The sequence below is a fragment of the Pan paniscus genome, chromosome 8 (genome assembly GCF_029289425.2).
Source record: "Pan paniscus chromosome 8, NHGRI_mPanPan1-v2.0_pri, whole genome shotgun sequence".
Lineage (NCBI taxonomy): Eukaryota > Metazoa > Chordata > Mammalia > Primates > Hominidae > Pan > Pan paniscus.
Genome location: NC_073257.2, coordinates 136354981 through 136381459, shown reverse-complemented (window position 1 = coordinate 136381459; position 26479 = coordinate 136354981). Strand labels below are relative to the sequence as shown.

Sequence of the window (26479 nt, the reverse complement as noted above, 5' to 3'; positions counted from 1 at the left end):
AACACCCACCAGACTAGGCCGGGCATGGCGGCTCACGCCAAGCTAATTCCAGCACTTTGGGATCCCGATGTGGGAGAATCACTTGAGGCCAGGAGTTTAAGACCAGCTTGGGCAACATAGCAACACCTTTGTCTCTATAAAAAAAATTTTTTTTTTAATTAGCCAGGCATTGTGGCATGTGCCTATAGTCCCGGCTACTTGGGAGGCTGAGATGGGAGAATCTCATCAGAAGTCGAGGCTGCAGTGAGCTATGATTGCACCACTGCACTCCACCCTGGGTGACAGAGCAAGACCATGTCTTAAAAATAAAATAAAAGCAAACCACAGGACTAACTTAAAACTGTGTGGAAACAAATGGAACTGACAGTAACCACCACATCTGGCAGAGTGGTTCAGAGCATAGATGACGGAGTTCGACTCCCAGGGTTCAAAGGCTGTGTGACCTTAGGCAAGTTACTTAACCTCTCTGCAAAGTGAGGACGATGTCAGTTCTCTCTCATACAGGCGTCTGGTGGGTAAACAAGCTCATGGAACAATTTCTGGTGCAGTGGGTCCTGCGTCTGTCACTGTTGCGATCAGTGTTTTCCCAACAACCTTAGGAAGAAGACATGTTGCTATCGCCACCCACAGTGGCAACGCTGAGGACAGAGAAGTTAAGTAACCACCTATGGCCACACAATCGAGCGAGGTTTCACCCCTAGGCCACAGCCCGGGTGCCTGCGTGCTGTAACAATAGGCGCCGAGGACCCAGGAAGGAATGTTTCCCATGGCGAAATCTTTCAGATGGAGTCCAGGACACCTGAGAAAATACCAGATTCCATTGCTATTTCTTTCCCTTTCCTTTCCAGGCCTAGAACTACTTGTAAGGCCTCACTGCTACTTTATACGGTCATGTCAACAAGATCCTCTACCTCGTGTCAGCCAAAGCCACACCACCGACAGCGCCAGCCTGGGGAGCACCCGCCTCGCCGCAGCAGGGCCCCAGCCCGAAGCCCCGAGAGCGCATTAGAACCTGCCAGGCACCGGGCGGGAAGGACGGGCGCTCATGGCGGTCTCGCCTGTCCCCACGGGGGCCTCACTGGGCCTCAGAGCTTCCTGCAAGGCCCCTCACGTGATCCGCTTTTACAGACAGGGAAGGAAGCACACAGGGGTGAAGTGGCCCAGGCAGGTCAATGGTTAGGTCGTGGGTCTGAGATCTCATCCCCTGCCCTTGACCCCAAAGCCCAGGCCTTTCCCCGGCCCTGGGCCAGGGCTGGTCAGGCTGAGAGCCTCCGGACCTCCCGTCTAAGCCGTCCTCGGCCTCCGACGTGCCGGTGCTGCCCTCTTCCTGCCGTTGGCTCTCTGCAGAGTCACAGATACAGGAGACTAAAAAAACAAACTAAAAGACAAGCTACCTGCCCTGCTGCGGTAGAGAAAGACAATCCAGCATCTGCCTCCAGCTGCTGAGCTCCCCAGCACCGGAGGAAAGACGGCCATGCCAAATTCCCAGCATGGGCCGCCAAGCCTATGACATGCAGGGCGTCTTCTCTGCAATTGTGGGTGGCCCACGCAGCAGGACTCTCCTGCGTCACACTCACTTATCACGCCTAGGGCCTCTGAGGGGTTTCCAACACAGCAAAGGGCTCTGCTCTGCCTGGCCCACTGCCCCCAAGCTCCCCACCCCAGGCCCCCTGCATCCCCCGCCCCAATCCCCAAACTCTGCCGTTAGAGCCTGCATGGGCAGGGCATCGACCAGGGCAGATGTGGTCCCTGCCAACCCAATGAGCCTCGACTCATGGGAAAGCCCTGAGCCCCTGTGTCACCCCCTATGCCTCAGCCCCTGCATTCCGTATCCCACTGAGTCCTCCTCGCGCACCCCTGAGTCACTCCAGGCACACACTTCGGGTCTGGCCCTGGGCTGGGGCCCTCTGCAGCGTGGGACCCTTCAGGCCACATGGTCTTGTTCATCTCATCACCCTGCACACTGCGGAGCACACAGCAAGTGCCTGCAAAGCTGGGCTGTGTCTTGGATATAGTGCGGGTGGCAGAAGCGGGCCACCTGGGTGAGGACGGGGGGTTTGTCCACTCACACGGGGGTAAGGGAGGACAGAGGCAGGGAAGAGCCATCTCCTCCTCGCCATGCAGTAGGCCTTGACCTTTACTTATTTAAATGAAAAGTCAACGTTTCCAATCAAGCGCCTATCCTTCTGGGAGGGGCTGGTCCCCAAGGCGTGCCACACTCTGTCCGGGTGACACTGACTGCCACAAGGTCATCGGAAGTAAGGGAAGCCTCCAGGCTGTGCTTGGGCAGACGCTCTCCCCTCCCCATCCGAGGACACAAACTTTTGGGCGACATGGTCCATCCAACCACCCGCCCCACTGCCGCCCCCAACTCTGCACAAAGTGAAGGCAGGAAGCCGCTCTGGGGGGTGCATTTTGCAAATCAGAGCACATGGTCCCTGGGCGAGTTTTCCAAGCCAAGCAGTCTCCCTCAATGGTCTCAGTTTATGGCCCTGTGGTTCTATCCAGAAGTGCGGGCCTGGCTGAATCTGCCCTCAGGAATATCTCAGATGCCTGCAGAGGCCAGGCTGACAACCCCAGGCCGTGATGCACCCAGCATTCCACTCCCATTGCTTCCCTGAACTACCTCCTGCAGCCATGTATTAATGGAGCTCCTGTAATAAAGGTGCTGAGGATACCTGGGAAGTAAGTCCAAAATAAGTCCATTTTACAGATGAGAAAACTGAGGCTCAGTGGTCTTCCTGCCAGCAAGCAGTGGGGCAAAGATTTGAGCCTGGGCTTCTTCTCATTTCCAAAGTACAAGTCCCAGCCCAGTCGAGCACCTGAACATCCCAGAATGCCCCTTCCTCGGGACACTTTGCCACCACATAGCTAATCTTCCATAGGGGCCACAGGGACAGTTGGGACAGACATGCTGGCACTGTCCTGCTACACCCTTACCAGTTGGGTGACGCTGGGTGAGTCTGCAGCTTCCCTGGAAAACAGAGAAGACTTTCTATGCCTAACCAAGAGGCTTGGAAGGGAACCACAAATGCAGAAATGGCCTGGGAAGCTGAAAAGGTTTCTCCCAATAGGGAGGACTGTTGTTATTCAGTTTAACAAACGCAGAGTGTCCACCACAGGCAAGGTCAGGGACTTGGCTCTACATGGGATAGAGCGATAAGCAGATGGAGAGAGAATGAGGAAGCCAGGCTTCTCCCTGCTGTGGAAGGAAGGCATGAACGTGTAAAGGCATGAGGTGAGAAGGAACCCTGTGCTGCTGGACTGGAATCAGAGGCACTGCTGTGAGCTCGGGCTTTTGGGCAGGTCCAGGTGGGTAGGGTAAGCACGGACGCATGTGTGTGTCACGCCTGCATACCATGCACATCTTTCCTACCTCTGTCCACCGCCAGGGCCTGAGCAGCAATGCCCAGAGACAACACAAGCACACCTGGGGCCCTGGGCTGAGATTCTAAACAGTGCCCTCCACTGGAAGGAACTGGGGCTCCTTGGAGAAATGGCCGATTCCAGGGCTGAAGCAAAGACTGAACAAATGAACCTGAAACATCTTTTTGGGCCAAAATGCAAGGAAGGGCTCAAAGAATGGTGAGGATGTGCCGAAAGGTCACAGGGCCAGCCTGAAGGGGCTGCCAGTGCCGGCGTCGGGGACCATCTGAATATCCCAGTAATGATGGTTAACAGACGATAACCCACTGAATTACATAGGAAGCCAGGAGCCCACACTGGCATACATCAATCAGTGGAAAGAAGAGAACATCTTTCCTTAAAGTAAAACACCAGGAGTAAATACAAGGAAGAATGATGGAGTTATTTGGCGACCATCATAGAAATCATTCATTCAAACAAGAAATACTAAGGGACACTAAAACTGGCAGATGAAAGTGGGACATCGCATCGCCTCAAAGAATCTCCCCACAAATATGTATCAATCAAAAAGGGGAAAAACACAACGTTATGTGGTCGCCATTAAACAAGAGGTCAAGGTTAACATCAGCAATATTTGGGCAAAGCAACATTACATGCCTATGAGAACAAGCACAGCACCACTTCTAAGCAATGCTAGCCCCAAACGCGTAACCTGGGTTGTATCGTGAGAAAACACCACACAAAATGACTGTCTTGTAATCTTCAAAACTGGCAATCTGTGAGAACTGAGGCGAGGACAGGGAAGTGCTCCAGGATGGAGTCCAGAGAGACCAGAGAGAGCTGCCTGGCCCCGCACTGGGTCTTCCCCTCTCTAGAGGAGTTCATGGAATGATTGGCAAAGCTTGAATGGGGTCTGTCTCTGGGAGAAGGGTGTATGGAATTTCTTTCTATTCTGGAAATCTGAAAAATTATTTGAAAATGAGAAGGCTGCGGGAACTCCAGGGAGTGCCAGGTAATTCTTCTGGAGGTGAGACTGTGTTTTGGGTACAACAGAAACGAGCTTGACATGGCAGCCAGCCCACACCCCAGCTTGCACGGGATTAGCACATGACCTTGAGACGGGGTAGGGGGTTGGAGGGCAGCGGATCCCTCAGGCCCTTGCAATTGGGAGGACTCTGGAATTCCATCACCAGGGAAGGCCTTGAGGATATGGCAGGATCCAGGCAGGCCGAAGAAGAGGTGGTGGGACAGGTGAAGGGCGCAGACAGCATGCATGAAGGCTCCAGGTGGGACTGGCAGGAGGGGAGCTTGGGGGGTGGGCGTGTCCTCATCCCAGGGACCTGGCCTCTCCAAACTCGCAGGGAACACTGGGAGGCCCCCAATGCCCAGAGCATGTTCTTAGGCCTCTCTCTGACAAGGTGCCAGGGAGACAAGAAGGACGGGCTGGTGAGGCTACCTTCGCCGCTCTGCCTGCTTCAGGCCCTGGGAATCCAGGGCTGCAGGAGACTCTGATGGTGGCCCTCGGCCCTGCGCGCTGTGGTGTTCTCCATGCTCATCGTCTGCACCCGTGAAGGGTGGCAGAGGAGAGGGTCGGTGTCCTGAGGAATGGGCAGGCTTGTGGAAGCCTGGCTAAAGCAAGCCCGTGGTTCTTGGAGCTGGGGCCCCAGGGCCCCGAGAGGCAGAGGGCACACAGGGCATGGGGGTGGTGCGGCATCTGGGAGGGAATGAGTGGGGTGTGAGCAGGCCCACATGTGTGGCCTGGGGCGTGGGGGGTCTGGGCGTGAGTGTATGTATGTATGTATGTGTGTGTGTGTGTGTGTGTGTGTGTGCATGCACTATGAGGCCAGCATGAGAGTGGGCACCTGTGGATGTGTGGCCTGGGCCTGAGAACCTGTGGGGCCTGGCGTGCGCCCATGTGGATGCGGGATCGTGTGGGTATGGGGGCCTCTCGTGAGCACACGTGGGCCCGGGTGAGTGTATGTAGCTGTGCGTGCATCGGCCCTGGCTCCAGCAGGCCCGGCCTGTCCCATCCCTGGCAGCAAGGCGCCCTCTTGTGGCCCGAGCAGGTGGCGTGGGGAGGAGGAAATGAGAGTGAACCCTGAGAGGTTCACCAGGGTGGGATGCAGGAGGGGTGGGGCGGGAGGCAGGAGGCGGCAGGCAGGATGCCAGGTGGGTATGCAAGAAGGCCGGATGCACACTGCCCTGGGGGCCTGGGGATCCTTGCTGGCCCCTGCCCACCGCTCCTGGCTTCACCAGGTTCCTCCCTCCCCGCATCGGGGTGTCCTCTCTGATGCAGGGCAGACGGGCTTGGACGGCCTCATGGGATGCATGCGGGTGGCCTGGGCCCTGTGGCAAGGCACCTCTCCAGCCGCACCCACTCGGGACCACACTGCCAAAGACCAGCATGCCATGTCTGCCCCTCCCACCGCATCTGCAGGGCTGATTCCCCACACCCCTTCCCCGCTGGGGCAGCTGGGATCCTGCCCTCCCACAGGCAAAAGAGAGCGTGGGTGCATGTGCGCGCGCATGCGTGCGTGTGCGTGTGTGTGTGTGCATGAGCCGGTGTCTAGGACCCGCATGTGAGTGTGGGACGAAATGAGGCCATCTCTGCACGGCTCCAGGGAGAGGGGATGCTGGGACAGAGTGCAGGGCGTGGCCCCTCGTCCTCCCCCTCACGGATGGCTGTGGCCCAGGATGTTGAGTCTACGGTCATGGAGCCCCTGGCCCTCAGCTCCTGGATTAAACCCTTGGAAAGTGTAGAGCACTCCTCTACACAAATTTTTGCTTAGTAATGAGGACAGACATGGGGGATGCCACAGTCGGAGAGCAGCCTCAGTGCCACTGATAGGGCTGGCTGGGAGGTTCCTCACAGGAGGCCTATTTTCAGCAACTTTCACTCGCCCATGAGAAGGGGGAGCCCTGGTCAGGTGGGAGCTGTGTGGGCTGCTCGCGAGTGGTGGGTGCATGGGTTGGTTTCTGTTTTTAATAACCCCGCACTTTCAGGTGGTTTTCCTTCTTAAGAATCCCCCAACACCTGTAATCCCAGCACTTTGGGAGGCCGAGGCGGGTGGATCACGAGGTCAGGAGATCGAGACCATCCTGGCTAACACAGTGAAACCCGGTCTCTACTAAAAATACAAAAAAATTAGCTGGGCATGGTGGTGGCGGGCGCCTGTAGTCCCAGCTATTCAGGAGGCTGAGGCAGGAGAATGGCATGAACCCGGGAGGCGGAGCTTACAGTGAGCCGAGATCACACCACTGCACTCCAGCCTGGGTGACAGAGCAAGATTCCGTCTCAAAAAAAAAAAAAAAGATAAAAAGAATCCCCCAAATTCACAAACCCAGGGCAGGGGCGATTGTGCCGTAAAAAATAACTCTTATTCTTACAAAAGTGTTATGTCGTGGCCCCAGGGCCACTCCAGGGGACCAGCAGAGCAGAGATCCCTGACGCTGGGAGGCCAGCTGGGCATCAGGAGAGGGGCTTGAACCTCCCTCTCTAGAAGGAAGAACAGCCCTAGAGGGCAGGGGACACCTGCCACATTCACTCGATCCCCCACATCCTCAACAGCGCCTGGCCATAGTAGGTGCTTGGTAAATATCTACGGGGACCAGGGGACTAACAGAGGACAGGGTTGGGCCTTCTCCCGTGGGCAGTGGGGACCATAGAGATTTTAAAGGCAGTGGGGAAGGCCAGGCACTGTGGCTCACGCCTCTAATCCCAGCACTTTAGGAGGCTGAGGTGGGCAGATCACCTGAGGTCAGGAGTTCAAGACCAGCCTGGCCAACATGGCGAAACCCCGCCTCTACTGGAAATACAAAAATTAGCTGGGTGTGGTGGCAGACACCTGTATTCCCAGCTACTTGGAAGGCTGAGGCAGGAGAATCCCTTGAACCCGGGAGGCGGAGGTTGCAATGAGCCAAGATCGCACCATTGCACTCCAGCCTGGGCAACACAGCAAGACTCCGTTTCAAAAAAAAATAAAATAATAAATAAATAAAGGCAGTGGGGAAGGTCAAGTCTACCCTAGAAAGCCACCATGACCATGTGGTGGACCACACCCACGGGGTGGACAGAACCCCAGAGTCAGTGTACGTCCCACCAGCCTGGTCTAGCAGGACAGACCAAATGGGAACGGTTAGGGAAATATGCCACGCGGGAGCCACCACCATGGCGGGCCCTCACTCTAGGGGCCGAGCTTAACCCTCCCCTGTTCAGCCCACACAGCTGGGGCTCAGCCCCACTTGACACATGAGGAAACCCAGAGCCAAGCAAGGCAAAGATCATGCTCAAGCCGGGTGCAGCGGCTCCCCTGTAATCCCAGCACTTTGGGAGGCCAAGGCGGGGAGATCACTTGAGCCCAGGAGGCTGGGCAACATAGGGAGACTCCATCTTTACAAAAAATTTAAAAATTAGTTGGGCGTGGTGGCATAAACCTGTTTCTCAGCTATTTGGGAGGCTGAGGCGGGAGAATCACTTGTGCCCAGGAGTTCCAGGCTGCAGTGAGCCATGACGGTGCCACTGCACTCCCACCTAGGAAACAGAACAAGACCACATCTCAAAAAGAAAAAAAAACAAACAAAAAAAACACAAAGAGACCACGTCCAAGGTTACATGGTTAGCACGCGGCAGGGGACTGGGTCTCATACCCAGATTCTGGCAGTGCTCTTGGGGTCTCCGGGCAGCTGGACTCCCCCTCTGGAGGGTGGGGCTGGGCTTTTCTGTCTCCCTGCTGCTCTGGTTTCAGCCCCTGGGCTCATGAAAAGTCAGGGAGAGCACCCGGGGCTATCAGGCTGGGCCTGGGCAAAGGGCACTCCAGCCTGGAACTACGTTTGGAGCTGGAGTAGGGGGCCTTGTCCCTGGCTGTCCCCAACCTGAGGACAGTGGAGCTAGAGGAGCACACCGGCTTCACATCCTGGGACCCACCCATGACACAGAGGAACCTGTGCACAAATAAAACCACTGCTGCAAGATGGTTGAAAATAAGAACTGCGTCCAGCTGTGTCTGCAAGGACAGGAGTCAGGAGCCTCTGAGCCCCCTTTCCTTCCTTCTTCACTTTTCCAGGCTGGAAAAGATGTAGCAATCAAAGGATCAAAAATGCAGATTCCCTGATGCATCAGAACACAGCAGCAATGGTGAATGCTGTGGGGGATGTGCCCTCCCCTGCCCCTGGGCTGTAAGCGCCACCAGCCCTGGCCGTGTCCCCAAGCCGCAGAGCAGCAGCGGAAAGGCAGAGGCCAGCCCTGTGGGCAGCGAGAGGGCTCAGGTGAGACTCCAGGTCTCAGAGGGGCTCTGTGGCGGGCAGGCTCTGGCAGCCCTGGGGGCAGCCAGCAGAGCCCAAGTGGCCCAGGTTCATGTTAAGGTTAGAGAACACCTAGCCAGGTGGCCGGCCTGGCTAGGACGGTGGCCACAGCTCCTGCTGCAAGTTCACTGCGGGCCCCTTCTTCCCCTGCTTGCTGCGGCCTGGCCACGGCTGCCCAGATCCGCCTGGGTCCCCTCCCCACCTCCCCACCGCACACTGGAGGGGAAGAGAGCGCTTGGGTTCAGCGGACTTTAACCACAAAGGCAGCAACGATGGGACTTCTGGGGCTGTCACCTGTCACATCTCCGCCAGACTCTCAGGTGGGTGGGTGGGGTCTAATGACCGACTTCAGGGCCTGCCCTAGGTCAGAAGCCCCCAGAGCCAGGTCCTGCTTATGTCCAGCTCAGCAGCAGGTCGTGTGTGTGTGGAGGGGGCCAAAGCGGCGGAGGGCGGGAGCTGACCAGTCCTGTGAGGCCCCACACTGGCTACTATTGTTTTGTGAGGCCCAGCCCCTGCTCAGAGCTCCAGCAACACTTGGCTAATTGGGGGGTGGCTTGAGAATGTTCAGGGGCACAGGTCTTGGAGTCAGGCAGAGGTGGGTTAGAATCCTGATTCTGACACTGGTAGGCTGTGTGGCCTTGGGCAAGTTACTTCACCTCTCTGAGCTTCCATTTGCAAATCTAAATGGTAGGGGTAAGAAGGTGGGTGGCTTCTCTGGGCTGTTGCAGGGTGTAGACGAGCTGAGGCCGAGTGTGTGTAAGCATGAGCACTGGCCCCGCCATGAGGCATACCTGCGTTATCCCCCTTCCAGCTCCTGGGGAACGCGCTTCAGGGAGTGTCTTGGGAGAAGAGCACGTGTGAGCACCAGGCCCAGAGCACGCGCCTTGCAACATGGTTGAGCGGCTCTAGGGAGAAGAGAGGGCCCTGCTGACGCTCCCTCAATCCCTGTCCCACCACTCCAGCGCCTTCCAGGACCCTCGAGGGACCTGCACGTTCCCAAGAGGCAAATTCCTGGGGTTGGGAGGCTGCCTACAGGGGTCCTACCTTCTGGGCCAACCCCCAGGCCTTGTGGCCTCACTCTGCAGCCACCTCCCGGCCTCCACCTGGGACCCCCTTCCTCAGCTCAGAGCCCCCCAGCCCTCAGCCCACCGGTTTTCCCACAGGCGGCACCAAGCCCAGCAGGGGGGTTCAGGTTTTAACATCTTTCCCCTCTTGCCCTGGACATGAAGCAGCCTTGGTCAGGAACCAAGAATGCTAATGAGGGTCAGTACCAGAGAGGGTGACTGTTCCCAATCCTGTCTCCCCTGCCCCAGCAGCCAACAGAAGGCAGGAAACCCAGCAGAGGAGGAAGCTGATGCTGCCCCAACCAAAGCCATGGGGGCCACGATGGGGTGTCTGCCCCTGGAAACCCCATGTTCACCTGCCGAGCCATGTGGACCCCACCAGCCTCCTTTCACACACCCGCCTCCGCCTCGGGTCTCCTCCCCACTCTCTCAGGAGGCCCAGCGTCCGGGACTGCCACATGCTGACAATGTCCAGAAACCTCCCAGGACCGTAAACTGGGAAGAACATGGGCCTCCCTCCCAGAACAGCTCGTGATGGTCGGGGCGGGGAGCAACAGGGTCCCCCCGTGGTGGGGGCGTAAACCTGTCTGGCCTCATCTGGTCAAATTGAACATACGCTCCTCCATGACCCAGCACTGCCATCTATCAGCAGATCCGCCCCAGAAGGACTCACGTCCATGTGTCCAGGAGACAAAAACCAGAACATTCCTGGCAGCCAGTGCAGAAGGGCCAAACTGGGACCCACCCAGATGTTCCCTCTGAGGGACAGGCAGAGAGGGGTGTTCCAGCCACAGAGGACACGATGAACAAGCCACAGCTCAACGGTACAGTGTGCGATTCCACTTGGATAAAGGTCAGAGAAGGAAGAGCCAGCGCCATGTTGGAGGGAAGCCAGCCATGTGGGAGAAGAAAGCAGGCCCAGTCACCGCGGCCACTGTGCCCACAGCAAGGCGGGGCCGCCTCTGCAGGACTGGGCATGTCAATCAGGGACTAGGTCTTCTGGGGAGCTGATAGCCTCCTAATTCTTGACCTTAGAGTGTTTGCTTTGTTATTCATTATGCTGTGTATTCAAATTTTATTCACTTCACATCACAATTGTTTAATGGCATATTTTATGTTATATATATTTTACCACAATTTAAAAAAATTTCTTTTTGAGACAAGGTCTTGCTCTGTCACCCAGGCTGAAGTGCAGTGGTATGATCACAGCTCACTGTAGCCTCGTGGACGTCCTGGGTTTAAGAGATCCTCCTGCTTCAGCCTCCCGAGTAGCTGGGACCACAGGTGGGTGTCACCACACCTGGCTAATTTTGATTTTTAATAGAAATGAGGTCTCGCTATGTTGCCCAGGCTGGTCTCAAACTCCTGGGCCAATTTAATTTTTCTAAATTTTTCAAATGAAAGTATGACATAAGGCCAGACACGGCGGCTCATGCCTGTACTCCCAGCACTTTGGGAGGTCGAGACGGGGGGATCATTTGAGGTCAGGAGTTTGAGACCAGCTTGGCCAACATGGTGAAACCCCATCTCTACTAAAAATACACAAATTAGTTGGGCGTGGTGGTGCGTGGCTATAATCCCAGCTACTTGGGAGGCTGAGGCAGGAGAATCGCTTGAACCTGGGAGGCGGAGGTTGTAGTGAGCCAAGATCATGCTACTGCACTCCAGCCTGGCTGTCAGAGTGAGACTCTGTCTCAAAAAAAAAAAAAAAAAAAAAAATTGAAAACAAAAGAAAGAAAGTATGACATAAAGTAGATTAGTGATTGTCTGGGGCTGGGTGGAATGTGGGGGGTGCTTTGCTAATAATAGCTAAACGATTTGAGGCTTCTTTTTGGGGTGATGAAATGTTATAAAATTGTGGTGACGGCTGCACAGCTCTGTGAATGTATGAAAACCACTGAGTTATACAGCGTGGGAATGATTTCTCAATAAAACTGTTACCAAAAGAGACAAAAGAAAAAAGTGTACAGGCTTAAATTGGGGTGGGTCCCACTCTGTGTGACCTCAGGTGAGCTAAATGACCCCTCTGAGCCCAGAAGTGCCCACCTACACCAGAAGCCACAGCCTCTATCCCGGGCAGGACCAGAGGGCTGCTGAGAGGATGTCTGGGATTCACGGACTCATTGCACAGTGGATTTTTCCACAGGCCTGTTCCCGGTGCCCTTCCCTGCACTGCCAGGATGAGTACCTGAGGAACTTGGGGTGAGCTCCCAAGCCCAGCACTGGCCCTTTCTCTCCACCGGGGCTGGCTCGGATTGCCCTGGCTGGTCTGTTTACACAGGAGGGCAGCAGGAGGGTCCTGACTCCTGGAAGGCTGACCAGGGCCACCATAGCCTGGACCCCCCCGCTTGCTAGCCACTCACTTTGACATGTGACTGCTGAAAAATTAACAGCAGTTTCACTTCCTTCCCTCACACTCCACGTAGCACAGAAGAAAAATCTGTCATGTTCCAAAGCGAATCCACAGCCTTCTCGTAACAGGAAACACTCTGAAATCCGTCACTGCGAAGTCTGGGAAGACCCAGGATAAGCTGCTGCTTTGATGGCAGCCGCTTCCAAGGTCAAAGGCCAGGCGTGGGGGCACTCTCCCTCCCGACGCAGCCAGCTCCACAGCCATGCACCCTGCAGCCCCTCGTCTTCCAGCTTTGTGCAAGGTGGCTGGAATCCTAGATCAGCTGGCTACCCCGCTGGGGGGAAACCCCTTCAGCACCCACGGCACAGCTAGAAGGGACCTTGCAGGATGTCGGGAATCACGGTCCAGGAAACTTTCCCTCTCAGAACGGCAACCTGTTTGTCAAGAACGTTCGGGGCTTATAAAACATCTGCCAGCCTTGGGTAAACAATAAGAGAAGACCAGGGGCGAGCTCCGCATCGCGGCTTTATTTACACAGCAGCGCCAGGACTAGCGCAGGGGCTTCCCAGGCAGTGGCGCCTTTGACTGGGTGGTGGCTGCAGGGTGTGGCGTGGAACAGCGAACAGAGTGATGGGGTGGTGAGAGGCCACACGGCCTGGTTTCTGGCATGTCCACAGGAACACAGGTTGGTGGGGATATAAGAGGCAGGAAGGGTCTGTGGCTCAGATGTGCCAGCGGCTCTTCCTTCTCCACTGAGGACAGAGAGGGCACCTTGGAACTGGGCAAAACGTCCCTTCCCTCTATTCATTTGTCAGAATGGGAGGGCTCAGGCTCCCAGCCCAGCCCCATCCTCCAAGGAAGATGAGGGCTGCCTTGACAGGCAGGCAAGCAGGGAGGAGCAGACAGTGCTGGGGGGGGCGTGGGCAGCAGTGCACTTACCCACTGGGCCTCGCATCCAAACATGGAGCCCTGGAGTGAGGCCAGGCCCTGTGACTGCTGCAAAATGTGGCCCCAAGGGCAGGACATTCTACCAGGGAAAAGTGCAGGAAAAGCACCCGCCCAGGGGACTGGGGGCAGCCAGGTTCCAGTCCAGCTTCTGTAAAACCTTGCCAGGTGGCCTTGGCCAAGGTCCTAGCTGTCCCATCTGAAAAAGCCTCTCACGGCAGGGCAGCAGCACCCTCTGGGGCTGCAGGACTCGTGGCACCATGAGGATTTGCCACCCATGGCACAGGACCCCCCACGGAGGAGACACTGTTGTCCAGGGCCTGGGCAGCAGGAACACTGTGGCTGGATGGGACCTCGAGGAGTCTGGGGGAGCAGCCATGTCCAATGCGCCAGCAGTCCTGGGAACAGGGCACGCGGGGAACACCCAGAAGGCCTTTACCTGCCAGCCAGGTGAGGGCCGCCCCCTGGCTGGGCAGGACTTCCACAGGGAGCAGGTATGAAAAGAAAGCTTTGTGCTTCCCTGTCCAGGGCTCTTGGGAAGCCCTGTTGGGCCAAGCTCCAGATACCCCTGCCCGGGGATGATGCTTTCCTGGGGAGCAGGCCCTGCAAAACCTTCCCTCCGGAGCTAAGCCACCTGCAATCTCTCCCAACCCCGAGGCTTCACTCTCTTTGGGCCATTTTATAATGAAAACAAGAGAAATGGATACATCTAAGGTGACAAGGAGATCTCACTGCCAGTCAGCGGCCGAATCCCACTCCTCAGCCGCCTCTTGGCCTCTCAGACTCCTGACAGCTGCCTCAGAAACATAATTGTGTGTGTGTGTGTGTGTGTACGTGTAAGTGCGTGCACGTGTGCGTGCTCCGTACTAGAAGACCTTGGCTGAGGGCACGTCCCACAGCAGGACCAGTGGGAGGCCTCAGTCATCCCTCTGGCTTCTCTCCCTTCCTGGTGCCAGTGACTGGCAGGACTGACTGCTGCCCCCACTCGCCAGCTGCCCCAGCCTGGACGGCCTCCCCATGCTGCCCTGGCCTCAAACCAAGTGTGAGCGCAGTTACTCACTGCAGGGTTCTCTGCCACCTGGGCCCAGGACAAGGCCACCCCTCCTCCCCCTTCATTCTCCCATTTCCGCCAAGGCCACCAACAGAGGACAGAGCCTGGAAGGCCTTCTGATGCCCAGCTGACCCATCCAGTGGTCATTGGCCCCTATTGAGGCTTCTTTGGGCCACTTGCAGGAGAGGAGAGGCTCAGCACAGGGTTGCGACGACATGCCTCAGCTGCAGAGGAGACACAGCTGCTGCCCCTGGGGGGCTCACCGCTGTGCAGAATGGGGCCGTGCTGAGGTGCCAGAGGGCTGGGGGTGGCCCTGGAAGGGCGAGGTGCTGCTCCATAGAGCCTGGCTGGGGGTATTTCCTGGAAGGAAGGGATGCCGGCCCAGTGGCAGGTGCCCGGCTGACTCCAGAGGCTGTGTGCTGGCCCCAGGCCGGCCACACATCCATAGGGAGCACCACGCAGGCACTTCCAGTCCCAAAACGGCCCTCCAGAGAGCGAGGCCCCATCAGCCACTCATCCAGGACCCCACGCCCCTCCAGCATTTCAGTGTATCTGTGTACCGAGAGTACCATCTGGAGGGAGAAGGGGACAGTGCAGGAGGAGGGCAGCTGCCACCTGGGGCCACCAACACTCCTGCAGAGGCCAGCAAACCTTTTCTAGTAGCCACGTTAACAAAAATTTAAATAAATGGGTGAAATTAACACGAAATATCAGCATTTCAACATGCAGCCGATATAAAAAAATACTCATGAGCTCTTTCACATTCCTTTCTCCCCACCCAGTCTCTGAAATCCAGTGTGTATTTTACACTTCCTGCACGTCTCACTGTGGACGAGCTACAAGTCACCCCCTGCAGCTCACCGCTACTGTGTCTGACAGCGCAGCTCCAGAGAGTCACCAATGGCTGGGAGACCTCCCATCCCTTTAACTGGGGCACCTACACACGCAGAGCCCCACCTCCTTTGATGACCATGTGGCCTCCCCCAGCGACTGGGTCCCCACCTTAGCCAAGCTAACAGTCTTCTCGCTTTGTCCTGCATGTTAACAAAGGCAGATTTGCATCCTTACAAACAAATCAAAAGATCTGACATTTTAAATCTCGTTAGGAACAAATGGGCTAAGTCCCATCCTCTTCAATGGAGGCAGGTGACTCCATGTCTGGAGCTTGGTGGATATGGATGGATACGCATGGATACGAATGGATATGGACGGTAGTGGCCGCACGTGCTCCCCACCCTGGCCATTTGCTGAGGGCTTGCTGTGTGCCCGGCACTACACTGATTCCTTTCCTGCAGCATCTGAACACATGGATACACAGGATAACACACACACTGGGGCCTGTTGGAGGGTGGAGAGGGGAGGAGGGAGAGGATCAGGAAAAATAACTAATGGGTACTAGGTTTAATATCTGAGTGATGAAATAATCTGTACAATAAACCCCCAAGATACATATTTACCTATGTAATGAACCTGCACATGTACCCCTGAACTTAAAAGTTAAAAAAAAAGAAAGAGGCCGGGCGCGGTGGCTCACGCCTGTAATCCTAGCACTTTGGGAGGCCAAGGTGGGCAGATCACGGGGTCAGGAGATCGAGACCATCCTGGCTAACATGGTGAAACGCCGTCTCTACTAAAAATACAAAAAATTAGCCTGGCGTGGTGGTGGGTGCCTGTAGTCCCAGCTACTTGGGAGGCTGAGGCAGGAGAATGGCGTGAACCCGGGAGGCGGAGCTTGCAGTGAGCCGAGATTGCGCCACTGCACTCCAGCCTGGGCGACAGAGCAAGACTCTATCTTGAAGAAAAAAAAAACGAAAGAAACAAAGAAAAAAAATGTGGTACATATACACCATGGAATACTACTTAGCCATAAAAAGGAACGAAATAATGGCATTAACAGCAAACCTAGATGGAGTTGGAGACCTCAAGGAATGGAGGTAACTCAGAACTGGAAAACCAAACACTGTATGTTCTCACTTATAAGTGGGAGCTAAGTTATGAGGATGCAAAGGCATAAAAATAATACAATGGACTTTGGGGGCTTGCAGGAAGGCTGGGAGGTAGGTGAGAAATAAAAGACTACACACTGGGTACAGGGTACACTGCTCGGGTGATGGGTGCACCAAAATCTCAGAAATCACCACTAAAGAACTTATGCATGTAACCAAACACCACCTGTTCTCCAAAAACTACTGAAATTTTAAAAATTACCAAAAAAATCATTATGAAGACACTTGTAGAAAGAGGCCATAAAACAGTGTTCAAGGAAAAAGGAGGCTGCAAAACAATATCATCCCATTTTTATAAAAAGAAAAAACCAAAATATTACCAGTCTGTTTATCTACGCAGAGAATGCAGTGTGGAAGGATTCGGCAAACTGTTGATGGAGTTTCTCTCTCTGGGGCCGGGCGTGGTGGCTCACGCGTATAATCCCAGCACTTCCGGAGGAAGAGGCGGGTGGTTCGCCTGAGGTCAGAAGTTCGAGACCAGCCTGGCCAACATGGTGAAACCCCGTCTCCACTAAAAATACAAAAACTAGCCAGGTGTGGTGGTGCACACCTGTAGTCCCAGCTACTCAGGAGGCTGAGGCAGGAGAATCACTTGAGCCTGGGAGGCGGAGGCTGCAGTGAGCTGAGATCGATCGCACCTCTGTACTCCAGCCTGGGTGACAGAGGGAGACTCTGTCTCAAAAAAACAAAAACAAAAACACAGAGTTTCTCTCTCTCCAGGAGACAGTGTCATGGGGGATGCCCACCTCGTCCTCTTCTTTAAATAGCATGCAGGTAACCGGAATCTGAAAAGCACCAACCCTTGCTGGCGTAGGGTGGGCACAGCCTCCCTCGTGCCCACCTGCATTCGTAGGCTGTGGGGGACCTTCTTCAGAGGCCCATTCTCAGTTTACAGGGGCACCTGGCCTGGGCTGGCCAGAAAGACCCCAACTGAGGTGGCATTCAGGACAGACATGTTTCTCCTCCAAGGAACTGGAAGAAGCCCAGTACACAACACGGTACAGTTCTCCCTTTCCACCTCCTGCCAAGCCACACCGCTGTGTTCCCAAGCAGGGAGGTGTCACTTGTGCTCACGGGTCACAGGTGTGCCCTGAGACGCATGGGGCGCCGGGCTGGGCTCTTGATGGCTGACGCCAGGCAGCACCCGGCATCAACTATAGGGCCCCGAGGTCCACTGTCAGCGGAGAGCCCCTCGCCTGGGAGCAGCAGCAAGACCAGGCTCTGCGACCTTTGCAGGAAAGGCAGGATTGGGGACTGGGGGACCCCTGGCTGGTCTCTTGGAAAAAAACGTTCCTGTGGCTTGTGAGTGGGGTCTCCCTCACTCCCTTAGGCCAGGCCTAACCAAGGGGAGCCACAAAACCCAACTTCAAGAAAGAAAGAAGGCCCATATGTCATACACGTCGGGGGAAGCCTGGGAGGGTCTGGGAGGTAGCTGGAAGGGACCAACTTCCTGACCCTGGACCCAGGTGCGCTGAGCCTTCCTCACTCACCTCGCACTCAGCCACGGCTCCCAACCCGCAGGAGAGACTTCAGAGCGATGGTCGGGCCCTCTGATCTGTCTTCTCTGGTCCTGCCTAAGCAGATCTCTCAGGACAAATGTAACTGCCCCCACCCCAAATCCAAGTACCTCCAGGTAACCATGTTTCAACCAAGTCTCCCCAGCATCTGCAAAGATGTACTTTCTCTGAATGGCCACAATCGAAACCATCTAGCATAAGGCAAGGCAACACTCTGATGTCCAAGATCCTCTCAATGACCAGGCGAGCTGGAGCTTGGGTACCACAGGGCCCTCCAAATGCCCGGGAGCTCCCAACCCCTGACAGCTGCTCCAGGCCAGGCAGACTTTTGCCAGCAAATAAAACACAAGCTTCTTCTTGAGATGGAGGTTCTGCTCCAGGGCATCCCTGAGCAACCCTCTGTCGTCTCCAGGCTCTCTGTGTCTTACAGAGTGGAGAAGGTGAACAAAAGGAGAGGGAGGCTGTCCAAGCGGCTGAGTGCCCACAGCTGTAACTGCCGTAGTGCAGGGTCTGATCAAATTGCCAAAGGGACAGCAGCACAAATTCGGCCCAACTCCCCGGTGGGCCGCCGCCAGGATGGATAGTGCCTTTGCTTATTTCTCTCTGCACTGCACACCGTTCCAAAACCCAGACCCTGTATCAAAAGCCACTCTACTTTATCACTGTCTGCTATAAAAGACCACTCAGCCCTGTTCTTAGAGGTCCATTACATACAAGATAGTGAATGCCCACACACTGCTCTTTGATTTGGAAAGAATATCCCCTTTATTTTGAAGAACAAAACAGAATGAGAATGTGGTCATCCCCTGGAAGGAAGGTGAATAAATGACTCCAGCTGGCACTGACCTGAACTTCCCGGTGCGCACCTGCAGCGCTCTCATTCCACACCGCTGGGCACCGCCGACGTCGCCCACGATATCGTCCCCAATCATGACGGCCTGTCACGGCAGTGAAATACGCTCAGAAGTGATGTCAGGAGAGTTTTATTCCCGGGCTCCTTCATCTTTTTTTGACATAATAAATGGCTTGATTTGATGTTTACAACCACCATCATACAAATTAAACAAGATAATATTGTCATCGTATTGATTAAAAGTCAACCCACCTTGAATATATCTCACACTGCCCCCGTAGGCCACAGCTTTGAACGGTATATATTTGTGCAATTTGAAATCAATCAGCAGACGTCAAAGTGATTTGGCGCCCCAAGGACGTGCGGGGATGCTGAACGCTGTCTGGCCTCTGCTGGAACACAGGCTAAATTTTACCTGACCCTAAAGACTCTGTAACCTGGTTATTTGCCCTTGATTCCATGAAAGTGAAGCAAATCTCTGGCAAATCTTTGTAAGTTTTGCTTTATATAGGTTTTGCTTTCAATGGTGAAGGTATTGCCTTAAAAACAAAATAATATACAAACCAAAATTCACACACACACAGAGGAAATGCTCACAGCCTGGGTATCATTTCAAAAACTAGCCTCTGGGATAAACTCTCTCACCTGAAAAAACCAGAAAACCAAATTATGAACCAACAGCTTTCAGGACACCGGAGATCAAGCAACGAAGGACAGTGACTTCTGAGACGCAAGAAACAAATGAGGTGGCTCCTGTGACTGCCCCCAGCCTACTGCCTTTGATGCTTCCAGTCTGTGGGCACAGGAGGGGTGCTGTGAACTCAAGTGTGTCCCCCACAAATTCATTAGCCCGCAGTATGACTGTATTTGGAGACAGGGCCTGTAAGGAGGTAATTCTTTAAGGGTGAATGAGGTCAGAGGGGGCCCTGATCTGATGGGACTGCTGTCCTTACCAGAGGAAGAGGCACTGGAATGCACTCTCCATGCAAGCACAGAGGAGAGGCCATGGGAGGACACAGCAAGAAGGCGGCCATCTACAAGCCGGGAAGAGAGCCCTCACCAGAAACTGGACTTGCTGGCACCCTGATCTCAGGCTTCAAGCCTCCAGAACAGTGAGAAAAAAAGTTTCTGCTGTTGAATCCACACAGTCTGTGGTGTTTTGTATGACAGACTGGGCTGACTAATACCGAGGGAGACCCAGGTAGAGCCCAGTAGGATACCTGAACTGGGGAGACAAAGCTAGGATTCTGGGGAGACCCAGGAGCAGAGTCCACAGGACAGGGAATCAGAGAGGAGAAGGCTGCATGGAGAAAGAGCTGTGGAGATCGTGAAGTGTCCCCTCAAGTACTCAGCAGACCACTGCCAGCACACGCGGGGGAGGGAACTCCCTGAGCCTGGGAGATCGTGGAGGGTCCCCTCAAGCACTCAGCAGATCACTGCCAGCACACGCGAGGGAGGAAACTCCCTGAGCCTGGGAAAGAATCACACCAAATAACTAGGGAAAATGGTGCCTGTGTCTCACGCAGGACTGCGTTATGTCCCCACCAGCCAGGCTGGGAAAGCTCACTCACGAAGCACAGGGCATTGAGTGCGATCTCAGAAGCCGCTGGCTTCGCTGTGAGGAATGATTCACCCAGGGCAACCCTGCTCTGGTGCTGCCCCCAAATCTTAAAAGCAAGATCTGGAAGGATCAAACTGTTTTCAAGTAATTTAATTGCATCCCACAACAAAGTTCGAAATTCTTTATGGGCACACAAAAATATCCAGCACCCAGAAAGAAGGTAAAATTGATCACGTCTGGCACCCAATAAAAAATGATCAGACGTGCAAAGAAGGAAAGTATCATGCAGAAGGAGGAGAAAGATGAGTTTATCCAAACTGAGCCGGAACTGACAGAGAGGTGAGAATGAGCAGACGAGAGCATTCAATCAGCCCTTGTAATGGTATTTCATGTGTTCCAAAAGTAGAGAAATGGAAGATAAAAGAAAAATCCAAACCAAGCTTCTAGAGATGAAAACTACAATGTCAGGGATCAAAATACACTGGGTGGGATTAATGCCAGAAGAGATACCGCAGAGGAAAAGATGAATGAACCTGGAGACATGGCAATAGAAACTACCCAAAATGAAACAGAGGCAGAAAAATTATTTTTAAAAATGAACAGAGCATCAGTGAGCTATGGCACAACTTCAAGCAGCCTGATGTACACGCAATTAGAGTTCCTCAAAGTGAGATGAGCTGGGGCACAGTGGCTTACACCTATCATCCTAGCACTGTGGAAAGCTGAGGTGGGAGGATCACTTGAGCCCAGGAGTCCAAGGCCAGCCTAGGCAACACTGCAAGACCCTGTCTCTATAAAAATTTAAAAAATTAGCCAGATGTGGTGGCGCACGCCTGTAGTCCCAGCTACTTGGGAGACTGAGGTGGAAGGATCACTTGAGCCCGGGAGTTTGAGACTGCAGTGAGCTATGTTCGTGCCACTGCACTCCAGCCTGAGCAACAGAGCAAGACCCTGTCTCTAAATTAGAAAAAAAAAAAAGTGAGATGAGAGAAGACATAAATATATTTGAAGAAATAGTGACTGAAACTTTTCCAAACTTGATAAAAATAATAAATCCACAGATCCAAGATCCCAATGAACACCAAACACAAGAAACACAAAGAAAACTGTATTAAGGCACATCATAATCAAATTGCTCAAAGCCAGTGACAAGGAGAAAATCTTATAAAACAGTCAGACAAAAGAGACATGTTATGTACAGAGAAACGAAGATAAGATGTTAGATTTCTTGTTGGAAACAATTCAAGTGAGAAGACTGTGGAGTGCCGTCTTTTAAGCAGTAAAAGAAAAAACTGCCCATCTAGAATTCTGTACCCAGCAAAAATATCTTTCCAAAATGAAGATGAAATAAAGATATTTCAGACATCCGAAGCGGAAATAATTCATCACCAGGAGATCTACCCTACAAGAAATGTAGAAGTCCTTCGGTCGAAGGGAAAATGACAATAGCTGGAAATACACATCAACACCAGAAAAATAGCTTGTGGGCATGTGCTGACCTTCTGCCTGCTCACCTCCCTCCTCTGCTGGCTAATTCCTCCCAGGCCTTCAGGACTCAGCTCCGGTGACCACCACCTTTCCTCTGCCCCCAGGCTGGGTTGTGTGGCTCTCCCAAAGCACTCTGGGATCACACCCTGGTGCCACCGGTGTCATAGTGCAGCATAATGGACTCTGCTCATCCCACCCTTCCAGAAGTAGGAGCTGCTTCAGGACAAGGAATCTGGGTTGACAACTGGCACTTGGTTGATGCTCAGCAAATGTGTCTTGAGCAGATGAGTGCTCTGCATTACGGCACGGCTGGCTGTGTCTGGACACACTTATGAGGCACAAACAAGACTTCCCATTGGTCACCTACATAGAGTGGAGGGAGTCATACAGTCCCCACCAGTGTGGCCGAAACGTCAGTCATTTGTGGGTCTCCTTTTGCCACATTAACATGTGTTATTGCTTAAATGGACTCATGCTCTTTTTTAAAAAGAAAAAAATATATGTAATTTAAAGAAAAAACAGCCGGGAGTGGTAGCACACACCTATAATCCCAGCACTTTGGGAGGCTGAGGCGGGTGGATCACTTGAGGTCAGGAGTTCGAGACCAGCCTGGCCAACATAGTGAAACCAGTCTTCACTAAAAATATAAAAATTAGCCCGGCATGCACCTGTAATCCCAGATACTCGGGAGGCTGAGGCACACGAATTGCTTGAACCTGGGAGGTAGAGGTTGCAGTGAGCTGAGATTGTGCCACTGAACTCCAGCATAGGCGACAGAGTGAGACTCGGTCTCAAAAAAAAAAAAAAAGAAAAAAAAAGTAATAATAATTTTAAAGAAAAAAAACAACCACCAACCAGCTCCTCTCACTCCCCTACTCCAAAATCTGATTAAAAGCTGGGCGCAGTGGCTCATGCCTATAATTCCAGCACTGTGGGAGGCCAAGGGAGGCAGATCACTTGAGCCCAGGAGTTCCAGACCAGCCTGGGCAACATGGTGAAACCCGTCTCTATTAAAATACAAAAAATTAGCCAGGGATGGTGGCGGACGCCTATAATCCCAGCTACTTGGGAGGCTGAGGCAGGAGAATGAGCCAAGATTGCACCATTGCACTCCAGCCTGGGCAAGAAGAGCAAAACTCTGTCTTAAAACAAACAAACAAACAAACAAACAAACAAACTACAGGTCTTCACATTGGAATTCAGATGCTAAGAGGGGCTAACCGATAAATACACAAACCAAAATCAAGACAAAACGAAACGATGACTATGAAGCATGCCCAAGCCAGGGGAGTCTTACTGAGTGTGTGTCCCATAGATTTGGACTCTGCCTGCAAGGACGGGTCCAGGTGGAATTTGCTCTCCATCTGGGAGAAGGGGACCACAGAAAGAGGGGGCGGGCCTGATGTGGCCAGCAGACGCACAGACTCACTCCTGTCTCACGCTGAGCTAGAGCAGTGGGGTGGAGATCCCAGCTCTGCTGTTTGCTGGCTGTGTGACCTTGGGCCAGCCTCCACTTCCATCTGTAAAATGGGTATAACAGGTGTGGCGTTTAAAGGAAATCATCTTAGTGAAGCACCCAGCACAGGGCCAGGACATAATACATTACCTAAACTTTTTTTTTTTGAGACGGAGTCTCGCTCTGTCACCCAGGCTGGAGTGCAGTGGCGCGATCTTGGCTCACTGCAAGCTCCGCCTCCCAGGTTCACGCCATTCTCCTGCCTCAGCCTCCTGAGTAGCTGGGACTACAGGCGCCTGCCACCATGCCCCGCTGTTTGTTTTGTACTTTTAGTAGAGACGGGGTTTCACCGTGTTAACCAAGATGATCTTGATCTCCTGACCAAATGATCCGCCCGCCTCAGCCTCCCAAAGTGCTGGAATTACAGGTGTGAGCCACCGCGCCCAGCCTAAACATGTTACAAAGGAAACAGAAACATGAGGAAATGTTTTGTTGAGGAAATTCCCTATCTCACCACATCAGAGAGGCCCCCGACCTGCAACAGGCACCCTTGCCCTGGTTACTTGATACCTTTGCCCTAGGCCTTCGCGGGCCAGTGCCAGGCCAGGCAGTGGGCACACAGTGTGAATCAGACACATGCAGTCTCAGCGCTTATGGAGCTCACGACAAGTGCTAAAGACAGACATTAATCAGGTAATTCCACAGTCTCATCATCAGGGCCTGGGATAACACACAGGAGGCTGTGAGGCCTGACCTCCTGACCTACTGGGCTTGTGGGTGGTCAGGAAAGGCTTCCCAGAGGAGGTGAGGTTCTGAGCTTTGCTCTGACAAGCAAAAGGGGCCAACCAGGTTGTAGGACATGGAGGACAGGTGGGACACACCCAGCAGGGGCTACCACACGTGTTCACTACCCATCTCCCCACCATTCACCAGGGCAGGCCATGCCGTGAATTCCAGAAAGCACACACATATAAGCCTGAAGCAACTGTCCTGGGAACCGTCTCCCAAACAGGCCTTCAGATAACCAAGGAATCATCAGGAGCCGTGAGAAAGTACAAAGACAGAGCCAATGAGGCCCCCTGAGGCCAGGGAGGCAGTTTCAGCTGAAAACGGAGCTTTTCTGCCACTCGGCATGGACTCGTCACGTATCATAGTCAAGCAGAGGCCAGAGGGGCCTCCCTCAGAGAAGCCACGGCGGATGGTGGCACTGAGAGAGAGCTCGAAGGAGGTGGCTGAGGGCCACAACATTGAGAATTCTGCCAATTACTGGTAGCCGCAAGCCACCGCGAGACATGAGGTACTGAAATAAAACCACGTCTTCCTGGTGTGGTGCTCTCTACTTCATACTTTCCACGGATTTCTCTGATCTTTCCTCCACCCACCCCTGTGCTTCCCAGAGTGTGTCATGCACACGAGTGACATACTATTTGACTCCAGGCAGAGCAAGGACATACATTTTAATGTAATCATGTGGTCTTTATTTTTAGATTAATCTATTATGGTAAGTGAGAGATTCTGGTTTTCCATTTATAGTAGTCATCAAAAGTTCCTTTTAAAATACATTTATTTAAGTAATAAAATGAATCAATTTTAAGAAACGTGAAGTAAATAGAGCTAGTGGCAAGTACCCAGATATGGTAAAAATACCCAGATATGGTAAAAATTCAAAGTGTTTTTTCGAGAATGACTGATGTTAGGGAAAATCCTGCCAAATTCAAATGAGGTTTTCGAGTCTATCAAACCAACACCTGGCCAGGCAAGACACAGCCAGTGGCACTGCGTGCTCCCGGGAATGGGACCAGCACCAGTGTCTGCTGCATGCACAAGGGGCACTCTAAGGGTTGGGAAAAGCCAGGGCTGGCTGGGCAAGCCCCCACGGCTGCTGGCATCTGGCAGCAGGGCCGGCCAGAGGCCCCGTATTCGGGTCCCCTCTGCCCTTCTCAAGGAATTGTCTTCAAACCGTGAGGTCAGCAGTGAACATTCACAGCACTCCAATTCAGGACCATGTCCACTGCTGCCAGAGACTCCAGGGCCATCCTGCTAGAAGGTTCCTTGGAAATGGAATGGGTCTTCCAAATATTACATGTCATCCTACACCTCCATACTTCTGGGGAAAATAAAACTGTGTGCATGCTCCTCCCACATACAAAACCAGACAGCACACAGGTTTCCCTCCCAGAATAGAGACTTGGTTCTTCCTGGGCTGGAACATTTGTGGATGTGGCCCACGGAGACAGGACCAGAGGAACGTGGTCTCTTGGAGGAAGAGTTCTCATGCAGGAACAGCGTGGAGGTTGTGCGGGATAAAGTGAGGCTGCATCCAGGCAGAGCCCCAGGAAGCTGTCGGCGAGGGAGGCGGAGGCTGGGGGCCGGGACGCCAGGGCCGGCTGGGTGCACAGCTGCCTGGAGCAGCGATGCCTGTCCAGGCCAGCTTGTGGGCTCCGCATACCAAAGTGCGCTCAGGACCCCAGGGGATTCCCAGATTTACTATCGGTGAAGGGCAATAATCACGCGAGGAGGAGCAATTATTGCCAAATCATTTAGGATTTAAAAGATCACTGGCAAGAAGATAGAGGTCAGGAGGTGCGCTGTCAGGGGAAATAAAAATACTCCACCTGCCAGGGCTGGGCTTCGCTTCCTTTCAGACACGACATGGTGGGGGGTGAGGCGGAGAAAAAAATGAAAGGTCGGACCCCCAAGAACCCAGAATCCAGAGAGCCGGATGGAGGCGCCACAGTCCCAGAGGCAGGTGTCCTGGGTCGGGTGCTACAGCAGTCAATCCTCCCTCTTACACATCTGCCTGCCTGCCCTGGTCTCCTCTTCAGTGTCCTAGGTGCTGGAGGGAAACATTGTCTAACAGGCGGCAATGCTTTGGAGTGCAAAATTCCAGCGCCAAAGAGCTTCCGTGGTTCACAAATATTTTCCTTATCCAGGGGCTCTGCCAGGAGGATTAGGGCGGGACGCAGCAGGGCTGGGTGGTGAAGGTGGAGCGAGCTCAGTGTCTGTAACTGCAGCTCCGGGGAGGCACATATCCCCCAGGGAGATGCCCTGAGATGACGGCTCACTCTAGGATGAGCCCTGGATCCAGGCCCCAAAGGAATCCAGGCTCCCACAGAGACCTGGAGACAGTGCGATGCTGAGTGATTGCCACTGTGGTCGGACACCTTCATAAGGAACAAGACTAACAGCAAAACTCAAAGACCACTTTAAAAAAAAAAACAGCCAGAAATCATGGTGTTGGTAAGGATGTGGGGAAACAAGCATCTGTATACGCAGCAGGTGAGGAAGGTGAACGGACACACCTTTCTGAAACAGAAATAAGCAACATGCATCACAGCCTCCCAGCCACACCACTAGGATTTGGAGCAAATAATTAGAAATGTACAAGAGGATGTACATACAAGATGTGTTCATCAGGGTTACGCACAAGAGCGAAACTGGAAGCAGCCTCATCTCCATCAATAGGGAATGGTCAAGAATATGATGGGAGTCTGAACAGTGGAATAGTATGCAGCTGT

At 53.6% G+C, this 26479-nt stretch overlaps 1 protein-coding gene across 6 annotated transcripts in view; it reads right to left on the bottom strand.

Annotated features, from left to right (window-relative positions):
- LHPP (phospholysine phosphohistidine inorganic pyrophosphate phosphatase) overlaps nt 1–26479 on the bottom strand; it is a 153345-nt gene that overhangs the window by 79359 nt on the left and 47507 nt on the right. For 2 of the 6 annotated variants that reach the window (XR_010113217.1, XM_034931654.3), the window contains exon 6: nt 18450–18541. The exons of 2 other annotated variants lie outside the window; for them this stretch is intronic. Coding sequence is in view for 3 of the 4 variants with exons in the window: in XM_034931654.3 (XP_034787545.1) it covers nt 18450–18541 (92 nt within the window). In the remaining variant the exon portion in view is untranslated. Of the gene's footprint in view, nt 1–16362; nt 18542–23133; nt 26268–26479 lie in introns of those variants that run through there. 2 more of the 6 variants (XM_063607560.1, XM_034931653.3) reach the window with 2 other exon arrangements.